The 19064-nt window shown below is 38.0% G+C and overlaps 1 protein-coding gene across 1 annotated transcript in view; it reads left to right on the top strand.

The window, feature by feature from the left end:
- Nucleotides 1-19064, top strand: part of ZC3H13 (zinc finger CCCH-type containing 13) — a 154000-nt gene that overhangs the window by 66351 nt on the left and 68585 nt on the right. Inside the window, exon 8 of the mRNA XM_080662520.1 lies at nt 3224-3421. Coding sequence (XP_080518646.1) covers nt 3224-3421 — 198 coding nt within the window. The remainder of the gene's footprint in view (nt 1-3223; nt 3422-19064) is intronic.

The following is a 19064-nucleotide window of genomic DNA, read 5'->3' as shown; positions in this document are numbered from 1 at the left end:
GATTAACAGGTGGCTCTCCTATGCATGGAGATTCAGTAACCTAGACTCTTTCTGACTGTGACTCCACTTTGTTAGGTTTTTGAAGACACCGAAAAATGGAATGTAAAGAAAAAAATTAATTGGAGTATTACATTTATTTAACTACATAGTTTTCTACTTACTGGAGCATGGGAGTCTTTCATTAGTAGGCCAGGAAATAGTATACATCACTTCCGCAAACATTCTTTTGGCCAGAAGTTGGTCACATGGCCATACCTGATTTCAAAAAAGTCTGTACAGTATGGTTAAACATTATATCCAGGACTGAAGTTTAATTCTAGTAAACATGTAGCTAATCTCTGTCATAGGCAGTAATGTTAAAATAAAGTTTGTGGTAAGAATTCCTCTATTTTATCTTCAAAATACTTTTAAAAAAATAATTTTTTATTATTTTAACTGATACCTGTTGATTACTGTTTGTCTTTTATTTTAACTGATACCAACTATTGATTACTTTTTGAAATACTTGGAAATGCAGACATTTATCACTGATCTGTTAAACACATAAGATATTTTTGTCATCTGGTTCTTGGCAGAAGACGAAGTTGAAAAAGAGATTTGGTTATTTCTGACTTGCTAGGTGGTTAACCCTATCTATACTATAAAAGCCTAGGTGGGTCCTCGTGCCCTCGCGTGATGCTCTCACGTCATCACAAGACGGCTGCCACAAGATGGCCACTCTCACATCATCACAAGATGGCCACCACAAGATGGCCAGCAGGGGAGGGAAGTTGTGGGCAATCAGGCCAGCAGGGGAGGGCAGTTGGGGGCGACCAGGCCAGTAGGGGAGGGCAGTTGGGGGCAACCAGGCCTGCAGGGGAGGGCAGTTAGGGGCAACCAGGCCTGCAGGGAAGGGCAGTTGGGGGCGATCAGGCTGGCAGGGGAGCAGTTTGGTGTCAATCAGGCAGGCAGAGGAGCAGTTAGGGGGCAATCAGGCTACCAGGCAGAAGCTGTTAGGGGCAATCAGGCAGGTGTGCAGTTAGGAGCCAGTGATGCTGGATTGTGCAAGGGATGTCCGACTGCCGGTTTAGGCCCAATCCCACAGGGTGTAGGCCGGGCTGAAGGACACCCCCCCCTCCTTGCACGAATTTTATGCATCGGGCCTCTAGTCTATGATAATAAGAAATAGGGATAAAGGAATAAGAGAACTAAATTTTCTGAATGGTCACCATAAATCAATTGCTTTTATAGTGTTATCTTTTTAAAATTTTATCAACATTTTGAGGAAATTACTATACATTATCCTTTTATAGCTACAGAATCTTTGGATTAGAGAACTCAAGGTCACAGGAAGTAAGTTCTGAGATTCAGGCTTAGGTCGTCATTTATAAAATCAATAGATAGTGAAATGAGTAGCTAGTGAAAACTTGCCAGATGTATGCAATGAAAAGGCTAATTAAAAACTCAGTACCAGACTGAATACTCATTGTTACAGAAAATGGGAACAATTGAAATAATTATTTATAATTTTAGTACAGTTTGAGAGGATACTGCATTGACATGATAAGAGCATTTGATGAAAATATGAGCAATCTGTGAAGACATATATTTTGGAAGAAAAAACAATTTTTAAACTGAAAATAGTGCAATCATGAGATTGCCAAATTTAGAATTAGGAGAATGAGTCTTGCTTAAAAGAAAAATAAATTTGAAGACATATTTAGATTATAGGAAAGCAGAGGATTATAGGAAATAACAGAGGATTGTAGGAAATAACAAAATTAAGAAATGGAAGAGAGTTCCAGGAGATTCATTAAATTATAATAAAAAGCCAGAGATACTTAGTCATATAGCAAACTGATGAAATAAAGTAGAAGAGATTGATTTAAAGACTTGAGGTTTCAGATGGAAATAGTTCACTGAGTACTGGAAAAAGCTTTAAAAAAAGAAAATGATTTATCTTGAGAATTTAAAAAATATATTTTTGTTTTTAGAGAGAGACATCAATGGCAGAGAGATATATAGATTGTTTGCCTCCCACATACTACCCAACCAGGGGTTGAACCCACAACATGGGGATGTTGCTCCAACCAATTTAGCCATACTGGCAGGGCATTTTGGGGAAATTTTTAATGTCTAAGGAATAATACGTTCATCCCAGCAGAAAAAAACAAGTAACTTTCATAGAAAAAAAAAAAAAAGCACTCTCTTTGGACTTTTTAGAAGATAGTGTGAAAGTACTTATAGAGTTCTGAGGGAAAAGAATAGTGACACCAAAATGCTGCATTCAATCAAATTGTTGTTCAAGTATAACATAAAGACAGATAATTTGGGGTATATAAAGCCTCAAAGTTATACCATTTAGATAAAATTACTTAAAGTGGCAAATGAAAAATGATAAGCTATTAATTAATTCTAGGTAGATTAAATATGAAAGACAAAATTCCAGAATTTTAGAGGACTATCTTTATAATTTAAATGTTGTAAAAAGATTTTTTTAATAAGACTCGAAGATTTAATTGTTCACTAACAATGCTTAAGATTGCATTTATAGTGTATATAATTGTGTGTTCTTTGTAATGATAAAAGTATAGAAGCCATTTAAAAACTATCAATATGTAATTTTTAAAAGAAGTTATAGAATATATGTATACAAGGAAATTCTGTACAATCTATAATAATAATAATCTAAATCTACATTTTGTTATAGACAGATACCCATATTATATTAAGTACAAAAAAGCTTTTTGTACTAAATATACAAATTTAGTACAAAAAGTAGGATTGTGTGTGGCAGGGGAGGGAGGGAAAGAGACATGGAAATAGTGTGAATATATATCCAAGGTTTTAACAATGGTTATCCTTGGGTGATGGAACTATAGGTGATTTTCACTTTCTTCATCTACTTTTCTATATAAGCTTAAAAAAACCCACCTCCAGTTCATGCAATTGTTTTATTTTATATTTCATTTCCTGAATCTCTTCCTACTCTACCTCTGTCTTAGACACCTACCCTGTAAATTATGTAATAAGTATTAATGATATAAATAACAAGTAAATTATTTCTTTGCTCATTTCTGTTTTTTTTCCTAGATATTGATTACTAGTATAAAAAATATTCAAAGGCAAGTTATTGAAAGGAATGCCACCATTTTTAAAATGTTGTTTGTTAAAATGAGAAAAATATCCATTAGACCTTCCAAAAGTATTTGGACCACTAATGATAACTTTGTGTTATCTTCAGGAATTCAAAAAGCAACCAAAGTAAAAAGAAAGGACCTCGAACTCCTAGTCCACCCCCTCCTTTACAGGAAGATATTGCTCTGGGAAAAAAATATAAAGAAAAGTATAAAGTAAAAGATAGGATAGAAGAAAAACCAAGAGATGGAAAGGACAGAGGACGGGATTTTGAAAGACAAAGAGAAAAAAGAGACAAGCCCAGGTAAGGAGGATTCTGAGTTGTTGACAATCTTGATTTTTGTAGAATCTAAAATACTTATTCAGGAGCTCTTAGGCATTACTGTAATGGATTTTTTAGTGGTATTAAACTGTTTATGTATACTTAATAATTCCCATATTGAGTTATGGATAATTCAGTAAATATTAACTTAACATTTTTTATTGTGATTAAAAAACAAAATTTCCTATCTTCATTTTTAAGTGTACAGTTCAGTAGTGTTAACTATGTTCACATTGTCATGAAACACATCTCCAGAACTTTTTCATCTTGCAAATCAAACTCTAGATCCATTAAAAAATTCCCTTCCCCTCTCCCCTTGCTCCCAACTTCTCAGCCCCAGGTAACCACTATTCTACTTTCTATTTCTATTAATCTAACCACATTAGATACTTCATATAAATGGAATAATTTTGTCTTTTTGTGACTGGCTTAGCATAATGTCTTAGGAGTTCATCCATGTTGAAGTGTGTGACAGGATTGCCTTCCTTTTTTAAGCTGAGTGATATTTCATTGTCTGTATATACCACATTTGTTTATCCATTCATCTCTCAATGGACATATGGATTGCTTCTGTCTCCTGGCTATTGTGAATAGTGCTATTATAAACATGGGTTTAGTATGTTGATCTTTTGGTTCACAAGATTTATGAAATGTTTACAGATTGGATAGGGATGTTTTATCCTTGTTAATATTTTAAATTCATTTTCAAAATCTTTCATAAAACTAATATTTCCTCAAAAAAATATATAACTCTAGAGACCTCTTAGTCTCTTTTCTTTTTGAGTTATAATGTAATAGAAAATACACAAACCTTGAATTTGCACAAACAGGAACCTGTATCTTGGCTCTGCCAGTTACTTGATGTGAGACCCTGAGTAAGGTATTTGTTTTCTCAGAGCCTCTGTTTATTCCACTGTAAAATATGCATGATACTGCCTCAGAGGATTGTGGTGAGGATTAAATGAGGTAAAGCTTAAAAATATGAGCAAAGTGCTCAATAAATATACTCTTTATCTTTCTACTTCAGTAATAATTTACCACATAGTAATATTTAAATATGCCTTTTCATTTGCAGGTTTTCACTTAAACTAATACTTAATCGAATGTTGCCATAAAATTATTTAGTTTTTGTAATTTTTATTCTTTTTTTGTTACTGATGCAATATTGTTAGATTTAGAATCAGCTGTTAGAAATAAGGATTCATGCCCAAACTTTGCTGCACATTGAAATCACCTGGGTGTCTTTAAAATGTATTGATACCTAATTCCAGTCCCCAGGTATTCTGATTTATTTAGTATGGGTTGCTACCTTGGTATCCAGAATTTTAAAAGCTCACTAGGATTCCAGTGTTCAGCAAAGGTTGGGAATCATAAGTTGTGATTTATTCTCTCATTTAAAGAAGGTCAGAGGGAGGTGGGTCTGAGACTGATACACTATTCCTCCATGTCATGACACTGGATTCCTTGTGCATGCTCACTTTTCAAGCAAAAGGTTAGTTATCTCATGGTTAAATTTGACTGCTAATGCTATAGCCTTTATATCCATATTCCAGGCAATAGGAAAAATTAAAGGAAGAAAGCCTTAACCTTCTAAGAAGTCTCACACACTATTTCCCCTTACATCCTATTGGCCAGAATTTAGTCACATGGCTACATCTAGCTATGAAGGCATCTTGGAAATGTAATCCTTTAGCTGTGCATATATCTCAACCAAGTAAAACTGGGGTTACTAAACAGCAAGGAGAGAATAGGTGTTGGAATAGGCTCACGAGCCACATGCGGCTCTTTGGCCCCTTGAGTGTGGCTCTTCCACAAAATACCACGTGTGGGCGCGCACGTACAGTGCGATTGAAACTTCGAGGCCCCATGCGCAGAAGTCGGTTTTCGGCTCTCAAAAGAAATTTCAATCGTTGTACTGTTGATATTTGGCTCTGTTGATTAATGAGTTTGCCGACCACTGGGATAGGACATTGCAGTCTCTGCTACACCTGTGAGATCCCATTTCTCCTCATGTTATTAAATAACAAGATCATTAGAGTAAAACCAGTATTAGCTGGCCCTTTATCTGGAAAGCTCTGTGAAATGGTATTTGTAATACTATTAAGAATAAATGATCTATCTAATAAGCAGTTATTATAACTTTGTAAGTTTGCCAAAACCCAGTAATTTCCCAAAAATATATTTTGGTGGTAAGCTTAGTCCTTTCTTTGTCTTCATAAGAGATCTTAATCTAACTTATTTAGGTAGATCAAATTTTTTTTCCCCTCTCCCCTGTGGTGACTTAGACCAGTGGTCGGCAAACTCATTAGTCAACGGAGCCAAATATCAACAGTACAACGATTGAAATTTCTTTTGAGAGCCAAATTTTTTAAATTTAAACTTTCTCTAACGCCACTTCTTCAAAATAGACTTGCCCAGGCCTTAGTATTTTGTGGAAGAGCCACACTCAAGGGGCCAAAGAGCCACATGTGGCTCGCGAGCCACTGTTTGCCGACCACTGACTTAGAAGAACCAGAATGATTCTCTCAGCTGTTGCTAGGATCTGGCAACATTGTGTTTTACTGGAGCAATAAGAAAGTTGTTAACTGGCACATCCACAATTCCTGAACATAATTTCCTAAAATGTACATTGTATTTTATTCAATCCAATAGCTATGTTTTGAAAATGACATATAAATCAGATATAAATTATGTTAAATGTTCTTGTTGACTTACAGTTTAAGAAATTTTTATTCTTCTCTGATGGTTCTTAGTGTTCTTATTTTGTTATTGTGACCCAGAAATTTCTGAGAGATGGTTCTTAGCATATGTCCCTACATAGTTCATCATTGAAATGATAACACATTTTGTATTAGGCGAAATTGAGGTTGATGGTTCATTTTCCAGTTTTTATTTCTGGCTGTCCAATAATTGCTCGTTAAAGTTAATTTAGATGTTATTATATCTAGATGTGTTTTCAAATAAAAGTACAGCAGATTCTCAACATCATTTTGTTATAATATTGATGAGGTGCCATAGGAACTTAACTCTTGTTTATATCATTTAGCCTGTGGTAGAATTCGTCTTGTTATACATTATTTTACCAGGAGCAACAAGGAATGCCAAGGACTCAGATTTTTTTTTTTTTTAATATATTTTATTGATATTTTACAGAGAGGAAGGGAGAGGGATAGAGAGCTAGAAACATCGATGAGAGAGAAACATCGATCAGCTGCCTCCTGCACACCTCCCACTGGGGATGTGCCCGAAACCAAGGTACATGCCCTTGACCGGAATCGAACCCGGGACCCTTCAGTCCGCAGGCCGACGCTCTATCCACTGAGCCAAACCGGTTTCGGCCCAAGGACTCAGATTTTACTTAGTATATAGAAAAGGCTGAACTTGGTTTATTTCTTTTGCCTAAGGAAATGAAACAGCAGAGCTAGGAGAACTGAAGGACTGCATGGGTACCTGACTTGCACTGGAGTTCTAACATATTTGACAAAGTTGAAAAATGACATTTTCATTTCGGATAAATTAATTTTAATTTTCAGGTTGTTTTCTTACTATATTTTTATTGATTTCAGAGAAGAAGGGATAGGGAGATAGATAGAAACATCAATCATGAGAGAGAGTCATTGATTGGCTGCCTCCTCTGCGCCCCACACTGAATACCAACCTCACAACCCAGGCATGTGCCCTGACCAGGACTCGAACCATGACCTCCTGGTTTATAGGTTGACACCCATACACCAGGCCATGCCGGACAGGTAATTTCCAGGATTTCTTAAGGTAGATCTGTTTAATTTATCTCCATCAGTGTGAATAAAGAATTTATTAACTCTAAAACCAAACACTATATTCAGAATCTTTGTCATTTGCTTTCAGATTGATGGGGTATGTAATTAAATTCCTTTTGGAGAAAATTGCCCGTTAAAATTGATTTAGATGTTATTATATCTAGATGTGTTTTCAAATAAAAGTACAGCAGATTCTAAACATCATTTTGTTATAATATTGATGAGGTGCCATAGGAACTTAACTCTTGTTTATATCATTTAGCCTGTGGTAAAAATTCGTCTTGTTATACATTGTTTTACTTAAAGTTAAGGAACCTGTCAATGATGTTAAGTGAGGACTTACTGTATGCTAATTTATCTATTTGTCCAATAGTAATTGAATACCTAATATGTTTTATAGGTTTTGTTCTAAAAGCTGATGATGCAGCAGTGAAATGTTGTCAGAAGCTTTGTTACTATGTAATGGAAGTAATAACAGTAATAATGTGTGTGTAAAATAATATCTTTTTGGGGTTTTTTTGTTTGTTTTTTTAAATATTTTATTGATTTTTTACAGAGAGGAAGGAAGAGGGATAGAGAGTTAGAAACATCGATGAGAGAGAAACATCGATCAGCTGCCTCTTGCACACCTCCTACTGGGGATGTGCCCTTGACCAAGTTACGTGCCCTTGACCGGAATCGAACCTGGGACCTTTCAGTCCGCAGGCTGACGCTCTATTCACTGAGCCAAACCGGTTTTGGCAATAATATCTTTTTTAATATGAATTTTTCCCCTTCCTTCCAAGTAAGATTTATTAGGCCTATTTAATATGGGGGGGGGGGAAGGGTTGTTTCAGTGGTTTTCTATTGAATTACTAGAAAAGTATCCATTCACATGGGACAAATGATGCAAGAAAACCACATGACCCATTAAGTCCCTGTCTTCTGTGTCTTTTAGATCAGGGGCTGATAACCTGAGATCCATTGGTGGATTTTAGTAGTCTGCAAATTTCTTGATACTTGGGTAAAATTTTGCTCCTGTGTTTTGGTGAAGGAGAGTACCCATAAGTTTCCAAGCAAAATTTATGATTTCCCCCTCCAAAATTTTTTAAAGAATTCTTAAACATTCCTTAGGCCTCTGTCACTGATCTGCCATCCAGGATTTGAGTATTATCCTCAGAAATCTACATTGGCCACATTAACTTTGTTAAAAATATATTCTGGCCCTGGCTGAGGTTCCTCAGTGGTAGTGGTTAGAGCATGTGCCAGGGATCGAAGAGTTGCAGGTTCGATTCTACTCAAGGACATGTACCTCCATTGGAGGCTCCATCCCTGGCCCCAGTGGGGCCCATGCTGGGGGCAAACAGTCAATGTGTCTCTATCACATTAGTCTCTCCTCCCCACCCCCAACCCACCCCCTCTTCTCTCCCCTCCACTCTCTAAAAAAGAAAATCAATTGAAAAAAATAGAGTGGGGATTAAATAATAATAAATAAAAATTTAAAAATAAAAAAAGAATATATTCTGTTCCCAGAATACTTGTTAACTAGAATAACACTGAAATCTGTCGTGTAGTTGCTTTTGAAGTGAATAGCTTGGAGACCACAGTTATTAAATGAACGTTTATTAATGTCTTTCAGTTTGAACAGTAGAATTTACTCACTGAATTATTTATGTAACATTGATTAAAACCTGAATACTACTGGTTTATAAAATAAAAGACGTATGGACTTACTTTGTTACTTTGCTTTTAGAAAATGTAGCAGTTTCCCATAATTTTTAAAAATAAACTTTTCATAACCTAATCTGAGTAGAAAATAGTAAAATCTTGATTACCTAGAACTCACCTGAATCATTATTTGTGGAGATGATTATGTTCTTTGTTTGTTTGTTTTTAATTTAAATTATTTATTGTTTAAAGTATTACATACATTTCCTTTTTCCCCCATTGACCTCTCCCTGGCCACACCCAACCTCCAGCACAAGCCCTGGCCCCCCTACTGTCTGTGTCCATGGGATATGATTATATGCATACATATAAGTCCTTTGGTTGATCTCTTACACCTCCCCCGCCCCCACCTTCCCTATGAGGTTGGACAGACTGTTCGATGATTCTACTAGGTGTATCAGTTAGTAATACGGATTTTGTAATAAAATAATTTCAAGAGAAGCATCAAAAGTGCTTTATTCAAAGTAATGTCCATCACTAGCTACACATTTCTCCCATCTTTCAGGTAATTTGTGGATACCATCCCAATAGAACTTTTCTTGTTTTGAGGCAAATCATTCAGAGACCCAATTTTCCACTTCTTCATACGTTTTGAAGTGCTACACAGAAAGTGGGTGTGCCATCGATCGGAACAAGTGGTAACCTGAAGGAGCCAGGTCTGGTGAATACAGCGGGTGGGTTAATACTTCCCAGGCAAGATCTTTTAACGTGTCTTTAACTGGTTTTGAAGTGTGTGATGGTGTATTATCATGAAGCAAAATTACTTTGCCGTGTCTTCTGGCCCATTCTGGTCAGTTCACGATCAAAGTGTGCTTCAAATTGATTATTTGTTGTTGGTAGTAATCAGTATTAACGGTTTCACCTGGTTTTAGAAGCTCATAATACACCACATCTTCCTGATCCCACCAAACGCAGAGCATTTTCTTCTTTCCGAAGCGATTTGGCCTTGCAGTCGATGTTGATGGTTGACCTTGATCAACCCATGATTTTGTGCATTTGGGATCTCCAAATAAATCCACTTTTCATCGCCAGTCACAGTTCGATGTAAAAAAGTCTTTCTTTCGTGCTGTTGAAGCAACGTTTTACTGAAGACTTTTCAGTTTTCCATTTGTCTTTCGTTCAGTTGATGTGGCACCCATTTTCCTTCCTTTAAAATCTTTCCCATTGCTGGTAAACGATTGGAAATTGTTTGCTGAGCAACGTTTAATCTTTCTGCAAGTTGTTTTTGAGTTTGACACGCATCTTCATCCAATAATGCTTGTAATTGTTGGTCTTCAAACTTTTTTGGTTGACCTGGACATTGTTATTGTTGTTTGTTTTGTTTTGTTTTGTTTTGTTTAGTTTTGAGGTAGGCCTGTAGAGTTATAAACTTGCCTTTCAGGACTGTTTTCACTGTGTCCCATAGATTTTGGATTGTTGTGTTTTCATTGTCATTTGTTTTCAGGATGCTTTTTATTTCTTCTTCCATATCTTTGGTAACCCAATCATTATTTAATAGCCTCCAAGTGCTTGATTTTTGTTTTTCATTGTTTTTATTGTAGTTGCTTTCAAATTTTATGCTTTTGTGATTCTAGAAGATGCTTGATTTGATATCTATCTTCTTGAATTTGAAGAGACTTTGCTTTTGTCACAATATGTGGTTTGTCTTTGAAAATGTCTTGTGTGCACTTGAGAAGAATGTATATTCTGAAGCTTTGGGGTGAAATATTCTGAAGATGTCAATTAATTCCATCTGATCTAGTGAGTCATTTGACATTGCTGTTTCTTTGCTGATTTTTTGTTTCAAGGATTTAGCCAGTGAAGTCAATTGGGTATCAATGTGCCCTACTATGATTGTATTGCTGTCGATCTCTTCCTTGATATCTTCCAGACTTTTTTTTATGTATTTGGGTGCTCCTGTATAGGGTGAATACATGTTTATCAGAGTTGTATCCTCTTGTTGAATTGCTTCCGATCTTTTTAGCATTTCTTGCATTGTTGGCTTGATGGTAATGAACTCCTTTAGCCTTTTTTTGTCTGTGATGCTCCTGATTTTACCTTCAATTTCGAATGATAGCCTTGCTGGGTATAGTATTCTTGGATTCAGTCCCTTGCTTTGCATGACTATATTTCATTCCATTCCCTTCTGGCCTGATGTGTTTCTGTTGCGAAATCAATTGATAGTCTAATGCAGTGGTCGGGAAACCGCGGCTCGTGAGCCACATGCAGCTCTTTGGCCCCTTGAGTGTGGCTCTTCCACAAAATACCACGTGCGGGTGTGCACGTACAGTGCGATTGAAACTTCGTGGCCCATGTGCAGAAGTCAGTTTTCAGCCTGGGCAAGTCTATTTTGAAGAAGTGGTGTTAGAACACTCAAGGGGCCAAAGAGCCGCATGTGGCTTGCGAGCCGCGGTTTGCCAACCACTGGTCTAATAGGAGATCCTTGTAGGTAACTTTCTGTTTCTCTCTTTGGCAACCTTTAAGATTCTTTGTCATTGATGTTTGCCAATTTAATTCTTGGTATCGGTTGTTTTGGGTTCATCTTGTTTGGGACTCTGTGTGCTTCCTGGACTTGTGTGAGTTTTTTCTTCCCCAAATCAGGGTTGTTTTCAATCATTATTTCTTCAAACAGGTTTTCTATTCCTTGCTCAACTTCCTCTTCCTCTGGTACCCCTGTTATGTGGATGTGGTTTCATTTTGTATTGTTTCAAAGCTCTTTAAGCTCTCCTATTTTTTAAGCTTTTTTTTTTTCAGGTTGTTGCTCTGCTTGAGTGTTGTACTTTTACCTTGTCTTCTGACTTGCTGATGGAGTCCTCAGCTTCTTCTAGTCTACTCTTGATGCTTTCCATTGTGTTCTTCATTGCAGTATTGTCATTCTTTATTTCCTCTTGATTCTTACATGTTTTGTTGAATTGATCTTCCATCATTTTCAGCGTCCTTATAACCATTTCTTTGCATTCTTTCTCTGACAGATTGCTTGCCTCCATTTCGTTTATTTCCTTTTCTGGTGATTCCTCCTTTTCTTTTGTTTCTTTGTCTCCCCATTTTGGCTGTTCCTTTGTGGTTGTTTCTGTGTATTAGATCAAACTTCTATGTCACCCAAATTATTTTGAGTTTGTCTTAATATAGTAGATGTTTTTTGGCACCCAGTGGTGCAATCTCTCAGGTCTTCTGGGCCTGGTATTCTAGGGATGATTCTTGTTGGGATATTTGGGTTCTCTTGGTATAGCTGGCTCTTGAGTTTACTGTCCTGTTCATGGATGAAGTTTCCTCTCAGGGTGTCTGGTTATGTGGCTTGCACTCTGCCTGTTTATCGAACTGCTCAAAATACAACTCGACAAGACACAACACAAAGGGAACAAAACAAGAATGTACTCACAACACCAATAACCGCAATAAAAGTGACCACCAGAGGAAGGAGAATTAAGAAAGAGTCAAGAGCAAAAATGACATTTAGAAAAGGAATAAAGGTAAGAGAGAAAATAAAAAGAAGAAAAAACATATACATATGGGGAGAAAACTCCACAAAACAAATAAATAAACCAAAAACTGCAAACAACAATCACCCAAAGGGCGGGGGGGGCACGACAGAGTAGAGACAGAGTTTATATACAGAAAGTAGGGTTGAGGAATTCATTGAATAGGGGAAGGACCACCGTTTAGTTTAGAGGAGGTAGAAAGAGAATGAGTGGATAAGAAAAAAGGAATAAATAAAACAACATTTTTTAAAAATGTATTCACTTGTTTTTGGAAAAGGAGATAGAGGCAAGAGCAAATTGGCTTGCGTTTAGTGAGTCAAGCTAATTAAACAATTAGGAGAAGAAGAGAGTAAGAGAGGAGAGGAAAAACAAAAGCATAGAAAAAAACTATTGAAGAAATAAAAAAGAGAAGGGTGCATGGACGTGGAGCAGGGGGGAGGATATTAGATACATGAGTAAGCCAACAGAGACTACAATAATAATAACATGCCAATAAAGCAGATAAAGAAGATCAATTTTTATCAAAAGGTTAAAAGAAAGGTAAGGGAAAAACTAAAGTGGGGCAGAAGAGAAAACAGGATGAAAGAGGGAGAAGTGAGGAAGGGTAGAAAAAGGAAAAAATAAGAAAAATAACAAAAAATAGAATGGAGAAAAGTAGTACAATAAAAGATAAACAAAACAAAATTTTTTTAAAATATAAGATTGAAAAAAAGTGATGTGTCATTTGCTTCATCCAAGTTTTACTGCCCCATGGGGGCTGGTTTAAGACCGCACTCTTCTGTTCTGTCTGCCACTTCTCAGTTTCCTGTTAGATAGCACCGTGTTTAGGTTCCAAGCAATCCACCACTCCTCTATGTCTGCCTCCACAGCTTTGGTTGCAAGCAGGTGGGACCAATCTGCCCCCTTTGCCTGTCTGCCTGCTGTCAATCTTAATCACTCAAGCATCTGTTTCTGACTGGGCTATAGATGGGTGTCACTATCCAGACTGAATGGCCCTTCTTCAATCCAGTCCCTGAGGGCTCTTTGGGGCTATGCAGAGTCTTTGTTTCCTTTGTGCAGCTCAAGGTGTAGGCTGGGTGTGGCTGTATTAGCTGCCTTGAGACTGCTGGGAGGGGCTGGCTCATCAGGAGAAAAATGGCTGCTTAGGTTTGGAAGGTCATGAATGTCTCAGGACCGAATTCCTGGTCATCTCTCCCTGCCCTGCTTTCCTCCACAGCCTCTCCCCAGACTCCACAAATCTGCACCTCCACTGGCACTGTAGACTCAGGGTGAGTGTTTGTAATTGAAAGTTCCTATGAACTGGATTTAGTGAATAAAAGCAAAGGCAAAACAACCACGGGACTGCAAGTTTCTCTCCTCCCGGCACTGCACTGCTCGGGCAGCTCTTCAGGCCCTTTCTGGGCACATCCTCTCGAAGCTGTGGACTTAGATCTAGATTCCCCAGCCACAAGTAGCCCTGTGGACTTCCTTTCCACAGTCGGACATTACGCCTGTCCCCAAGGAACATGGACTTGGTGCAATGCAGCTTCCTTCTGACCATTTTGGCCTGGTGGTTATGTGTCTCTCTCCTGCTCAAGTCCCTGATCCTACCATTCTCCAAGTGCCCTCTGCCCTTCTGGCTTCAAATTGTCTCAACAGCTGTGTCCAATTCACCAATTCCGGGTGGACACCATCCAATTTAGTGGCTCCTTCAATCTGTTCCGGGAAAAGGCGCAGGACATGTCTGCCTATTCAGCCGCCATTTTCTCCTCTCTCTCTCTCTCCCTCCCCCCCCCCCCCTCCTACATCATTTCTATTCTGTAATTTGCTTTAGAAGAGAGATAAGTCGCAGGAAAGTTCAAATTGAATATTTAGTCAGAAAAATTACTTGTGAAGGGAATATTGTGTCTCAGTATCCCTAACTTAATCTATTACATCTAGATAATCCTATTGTAGATGTTACACTGATGGTTCAGTATACCTGTAATATTTTCTTTATCAGTGAAAATCTGTATCCTATATACTTTGCTGAATCAGGAAAGTTAATCAGTATATCAAGGGCTTTAACAAAGGAAAACTTAATGGGTATTAGTTTTAATCAGAGAAGTTACCTCATTCTGCTGGACATTTGATTAAATATGGTTTCATTGATGACTGGTAATACATTTTAGTCTAAATGGTAGGTAGCATGATTTTGTGGTTAAATGAGATGATACTGTTAACAGCGTAGCTAATTTTTTTTTATCTTTTAATCACTTCATTATAATTACCTGAATATCGAAACCTACTTTCCTTGGAAAAGTGCCAAAGGGTGACTTATTTTTTTTTAATATATTTTTATTGATTTCAGAGAGGAAGGAAGAGGGAGGGAGAGAGAGAGAGAGAGAGAGAGAGAGAGAGAGAGAAACATCAGTGATGAGAGAGAATCATTAATCAGCTGCCTCCTGCATGCTCCCTACGGGGGATCAAGCCTACAACCTGGGCATGTGCCCTGACCGAGAATCAAACTGAGGTCTCCTGGTTCATAGATTGATGCTCAACCACTGAGCCATGCCATTTGGGCAGTTGACTGTTATTTTTAAACTGCACTAAAGCTTTTGTAAACTCACATTTTCTCACTTTTTTTTTCAATGTTATATTATTTTCTGGTGTACAGCCCATTGGTTAGACATAGCTTACTAAGTGATCATCCTAATAAATCTCATACCCATCTGATACCGTACATAGTTATTACATTATTGACTATATTCCCTGTGCTGTACTTTACATACCCATGACTATTCTGTAACAACCAACTTATACTTATTAATCCCTTCACCTTTTTACCCTTTTCCCCCAAACCCTCTTCCCTTTGGCAACCTTCAAAATATTCTCTGTATCCTTGAGTGTGTTTCTGTTCTGCTTGTTCATGTTGGTGGTGTTGTTTTGTGTGGGGGTTTTTTGTTTTTGGGTTTTTTTAGATTCAGTTGTTGATATGTATTTATTGTTCATATTTTTGACAATTTTTTTATTCTTAAAGAAGACCTTTTAACATTTCATGTAATATTGGTTTGGTGATGATGAACTCCTTTAGCTTTTTCTTGTCTAGGAAGCTCTTTATATGTCCTTTGATTCTAAGTGATAGCTTTGCTGATTAGAGTAATCAAATTTGTAGGCCCTTTCTTTTCATCACTTTAAACATATTTTGCCAATCCCTTCTGGACTGCAAAGTTCTTGATGAGAAATCAGCTGAAAGTCTTATGGAAGCTGCCTTGTAGATAACTTTTTCTGTTGATGCTTTTAAAATTCTTTCTTTGTCTTTAACCTTTTGCATTTTAATTCTAATGTGTGTTTTTGTGATCCTTTTTGGATTCATCTTATTTGGGAATCTCTGCACTTCCTGGACTTGTGTGTCTTATTTCCTTCACCAGGGTAGGGGAGTTTTCTGTCATTATTTTTCCAAATAGGTTTTCAATTTCTTACTCTCTCTTATTCTTCCGCCACTCCCATGATGCATATGTTGATAAGCTTGAAGTTATCGCAGAGGCTCCTTACACTATCCTCATTTTTTGTATTCTTATTTTTGCTATTCTGATTTGATGTTTTGTTTTTTTCCTTTATTGATTAAGGTATTACAAATATGTCCTTATCCCCCCATTGTCGTCCCCCCCCCCCAATCCTGCCCTCACCCTCACCCTCACCCCCTGTTGTCTGCATCCATTGCTTATGCTTATATGCATGCATGCATACAAGTCCTTTGGTTGATCTCTCCTCCTTACCTCCACCCTCCCCTACCTTCCCTCTGAGATTTGAGTATCTGAGCGATGTTTCTCTGTCTCTGGATCTGTTTTTGTTCATCAGTTTATGTTGTTCATTATATTCCACAAATGAGAGAGATCATGTGATATTTATCTTTCTCTGACTGACTTATTTCACTTAGCATAATGCTCTCCAGCTCCATCCATGCTGTTGCAAATGATAAGAGTTCCTTCTTTTTTACCACAGCGTAGTATTCCTTTGTGTAGATGTACCACAGTTTTCTTATCACTCATCTGCAGATGGGCACTTAGGCTGATTCCAAATCTTAGCTATTGTAAATTGTGCTGCCATGAACATAGAGGTGCATATATCCTTTCTGATTGGTGCTTCTAGTTTCTTGGGATATATTCCTAGAAGTGGGATCACTGGGTCAAATGGAAGTTCCATTTTTAGTATTTGAGGAAACTCCATACTGTCTTCCACAGTGGCTGCACCAGTCTGCATTGCCACCAGCAGTGCACGAGGGTTCCTCACCAGCACTTGTCATTTGTTGATTTGTTGATGATAGCCATTCTGACAGGTGTGAGCTGGTACCTCATTGTCATTTTGATTTCCATCTCTTGGATGATTAGTGACTTTGAGCATGTTTTCATATGTCTCTTGGCCTTCCTTATATTCAAAATCATTTTTTTGGTTCTCTGCTTCATCTTCTCTACTGTTGATTTTCTATAAATTATTCTTCATTTCAGTTAGTGTATCCTGAATTTCTGAGTATTTCTTTTTTATAGTTCCAGTGTTCTTTTTTATGCTGTTGAAATTCTTACTAAGTTCCTTGAGCATTAGTATAACCAGTATTTTGAACTCTGCATCTAGATTGCTTGTCTCCATTTTGTTTAGTTCTTTTCCTATAATTTTGTTCTGTTCTTTCATTTCGGACATGTTTCTTTGTCTCCTCCTTTTCTCAGCCTCCCTATGTTTGTTTCTATGTATAAGGTAGAGCTGTTACATCTCTTGGGCTTGGTAAAGTGGCCTAATGTAGAAGGTGTTCTGTATAATCTAGTGGCTTAGCTTCCATGGTCACATGCGCTAGACACTCCAGCTTGTCCCCCTCCACAATCTTGTGTGGACTGTATACACCCTTCTATTGTAGTTGATCCTTGATTGCTGTTGGCACATCAATGGGAGGGATTTACTCCCAGGCCAAGGGGCTGCAAGGACTAGTTGTGACCACCAACCACTGTGGAGAATGAGCTGTACAGGGCCCACCCCACAGAGATGGGCCTGCATTAGTGGAGCGCTAGTGCCTACTGAATCCGCCCCTGAGTGTGTCACTTTTGGAGGTGGTTAGATAGTGCTTCAATGTGATCTGAAGCTGTCCACCAGGTGCACTGGCTCTGGGAAGTGCAGCCAAGGTCAGCCACCACCTGTCTGGGGCCACCCAGCATGAGCTACAAAATAATGGCAGGTGGTTGCTACTTGAGCTAGCATTAGAGGTGCCCAGGCAAGGCCAAGCTGGAAATTACGGCCAGCTGCTGCTAGTACCAAGCCTGGGGCCATTTAGCGAATGGTAAAGGGCACACTGAGGCCTGATGCTGCTTGTTTGAGAAATTTTAGGAAGCATGAGCCAGGACAGGCCATTTGTATGGAAATAGCTTGGGTGTGCCTGCCAGTTTGGTGGAGCAGGATTTCAGGGAATCACCAGGGCAGGGTTAATAGTGTTACTCAGGTTAATGGAGATTCAGATATGGCACCTACCTGCTGACTCTATTAGGGGGGGAGGGGTTGTCTCAGAAAATGTTCAGTGTCCTCTGCAAGCAATTTTGTCTAGTTGAAAGCTGTACCCTCCGTTCTCTCCCTATGCCAGACAATTCACTTCCTCTACATATGTCCCTGGAGCCTTTTGATGTACTTCCCCAGCACTGGAGCTTGGAGGGAGTGAGTTTGAGTAAGTGAATGCACAGGCCCTTTAAAAGGAACTGCTTGGAACTCCAACAACCTCATATTACTCAGCCACAATCCTTACTGATTTTTACAGCCAGAAGTTATGGGGACTTCTCTTCCTGGCACTGGAACCCTGGGTAGGGAAGTTGGGAGGCTGTTGTGGGGCTGGGACCCCTTGCTTCACAAGGGGTATCTCCACAGCTGAGGTAGTTCTCCCAATATTTACCCACCACACGTGGGTGTGGGGACCAGCCCATTCTAGATCTCTGACCCTACTGCCAGTCTCTGGCTTATTCTTTGAATCCATAGTTGTAGGACTTCCATTTAGCTAGATTTCAGGCAGTTCTGAATGATGGTTCTGTATTTTAGTTGTAATTTTTATGTGGTTGTTACGTTACTTTTTGATAGAAGTACAAATGTGCTCGTGAATCTTGCTCAGATTTGAAAAACAGATGTGGTCAATTAAAGCTAATTGGTTTTGACTTCAACTTAGAATCAGCAAATTACCACCAAATTGGCAGTGTTATTTCCTTTTAGGGATTGCACCTATTTATTAAAATAATTAAAATAAGAAATTTCAGACATTTGACAAAGAATATTATCTGTTGGTTTCATTCTTTGATTTCTTCATTATTTATCATTCATGTTCAAACACCATGCTCTGGACTGGTAAATCTCATCCTGTGACTATGACCCACAGTATAGGAAGGAATCCATGAGTAACAAGCATATTCTATAGACTAAAATTGATAGTTTCTTGAGTAACTGTATACTAATGCTCCTTGGTTATATATAGTGGGTAGAAAAAAGTATTGCATTTACATTATTATGGACTATTCACACACATAAAAATAGAATAGTATAAGGGTCCTTATATCCTTCTTGTTTCATTAGTACCCCTGTTCACCTCCCCACCCCCAGTATTATTTTGAAGCAGATTCTTGCCATTTTACCATTTCTTTTGTATACATTTTAGTATATCTCTCCAAGAAAGAACACTCAAAAAAATATAATCATCATACC

This window comes from Plecotus auritus, assembly GCF_963455305.1.
Source record: "Plecotus auritus genome assembly, chromosome: 3".
Taxonomy (NCBI): domain Eukaryota; kingdom Metazoa; phylum Chordata; class Mammalia; order Chiroptera; family Vespertilionidae; genus Plecotus; species Plecotus auritus.
Note: the sequence above shows the minus strand (reverse complement) of the source record. Positions and strands in the feature narration are given on the sequence as shown.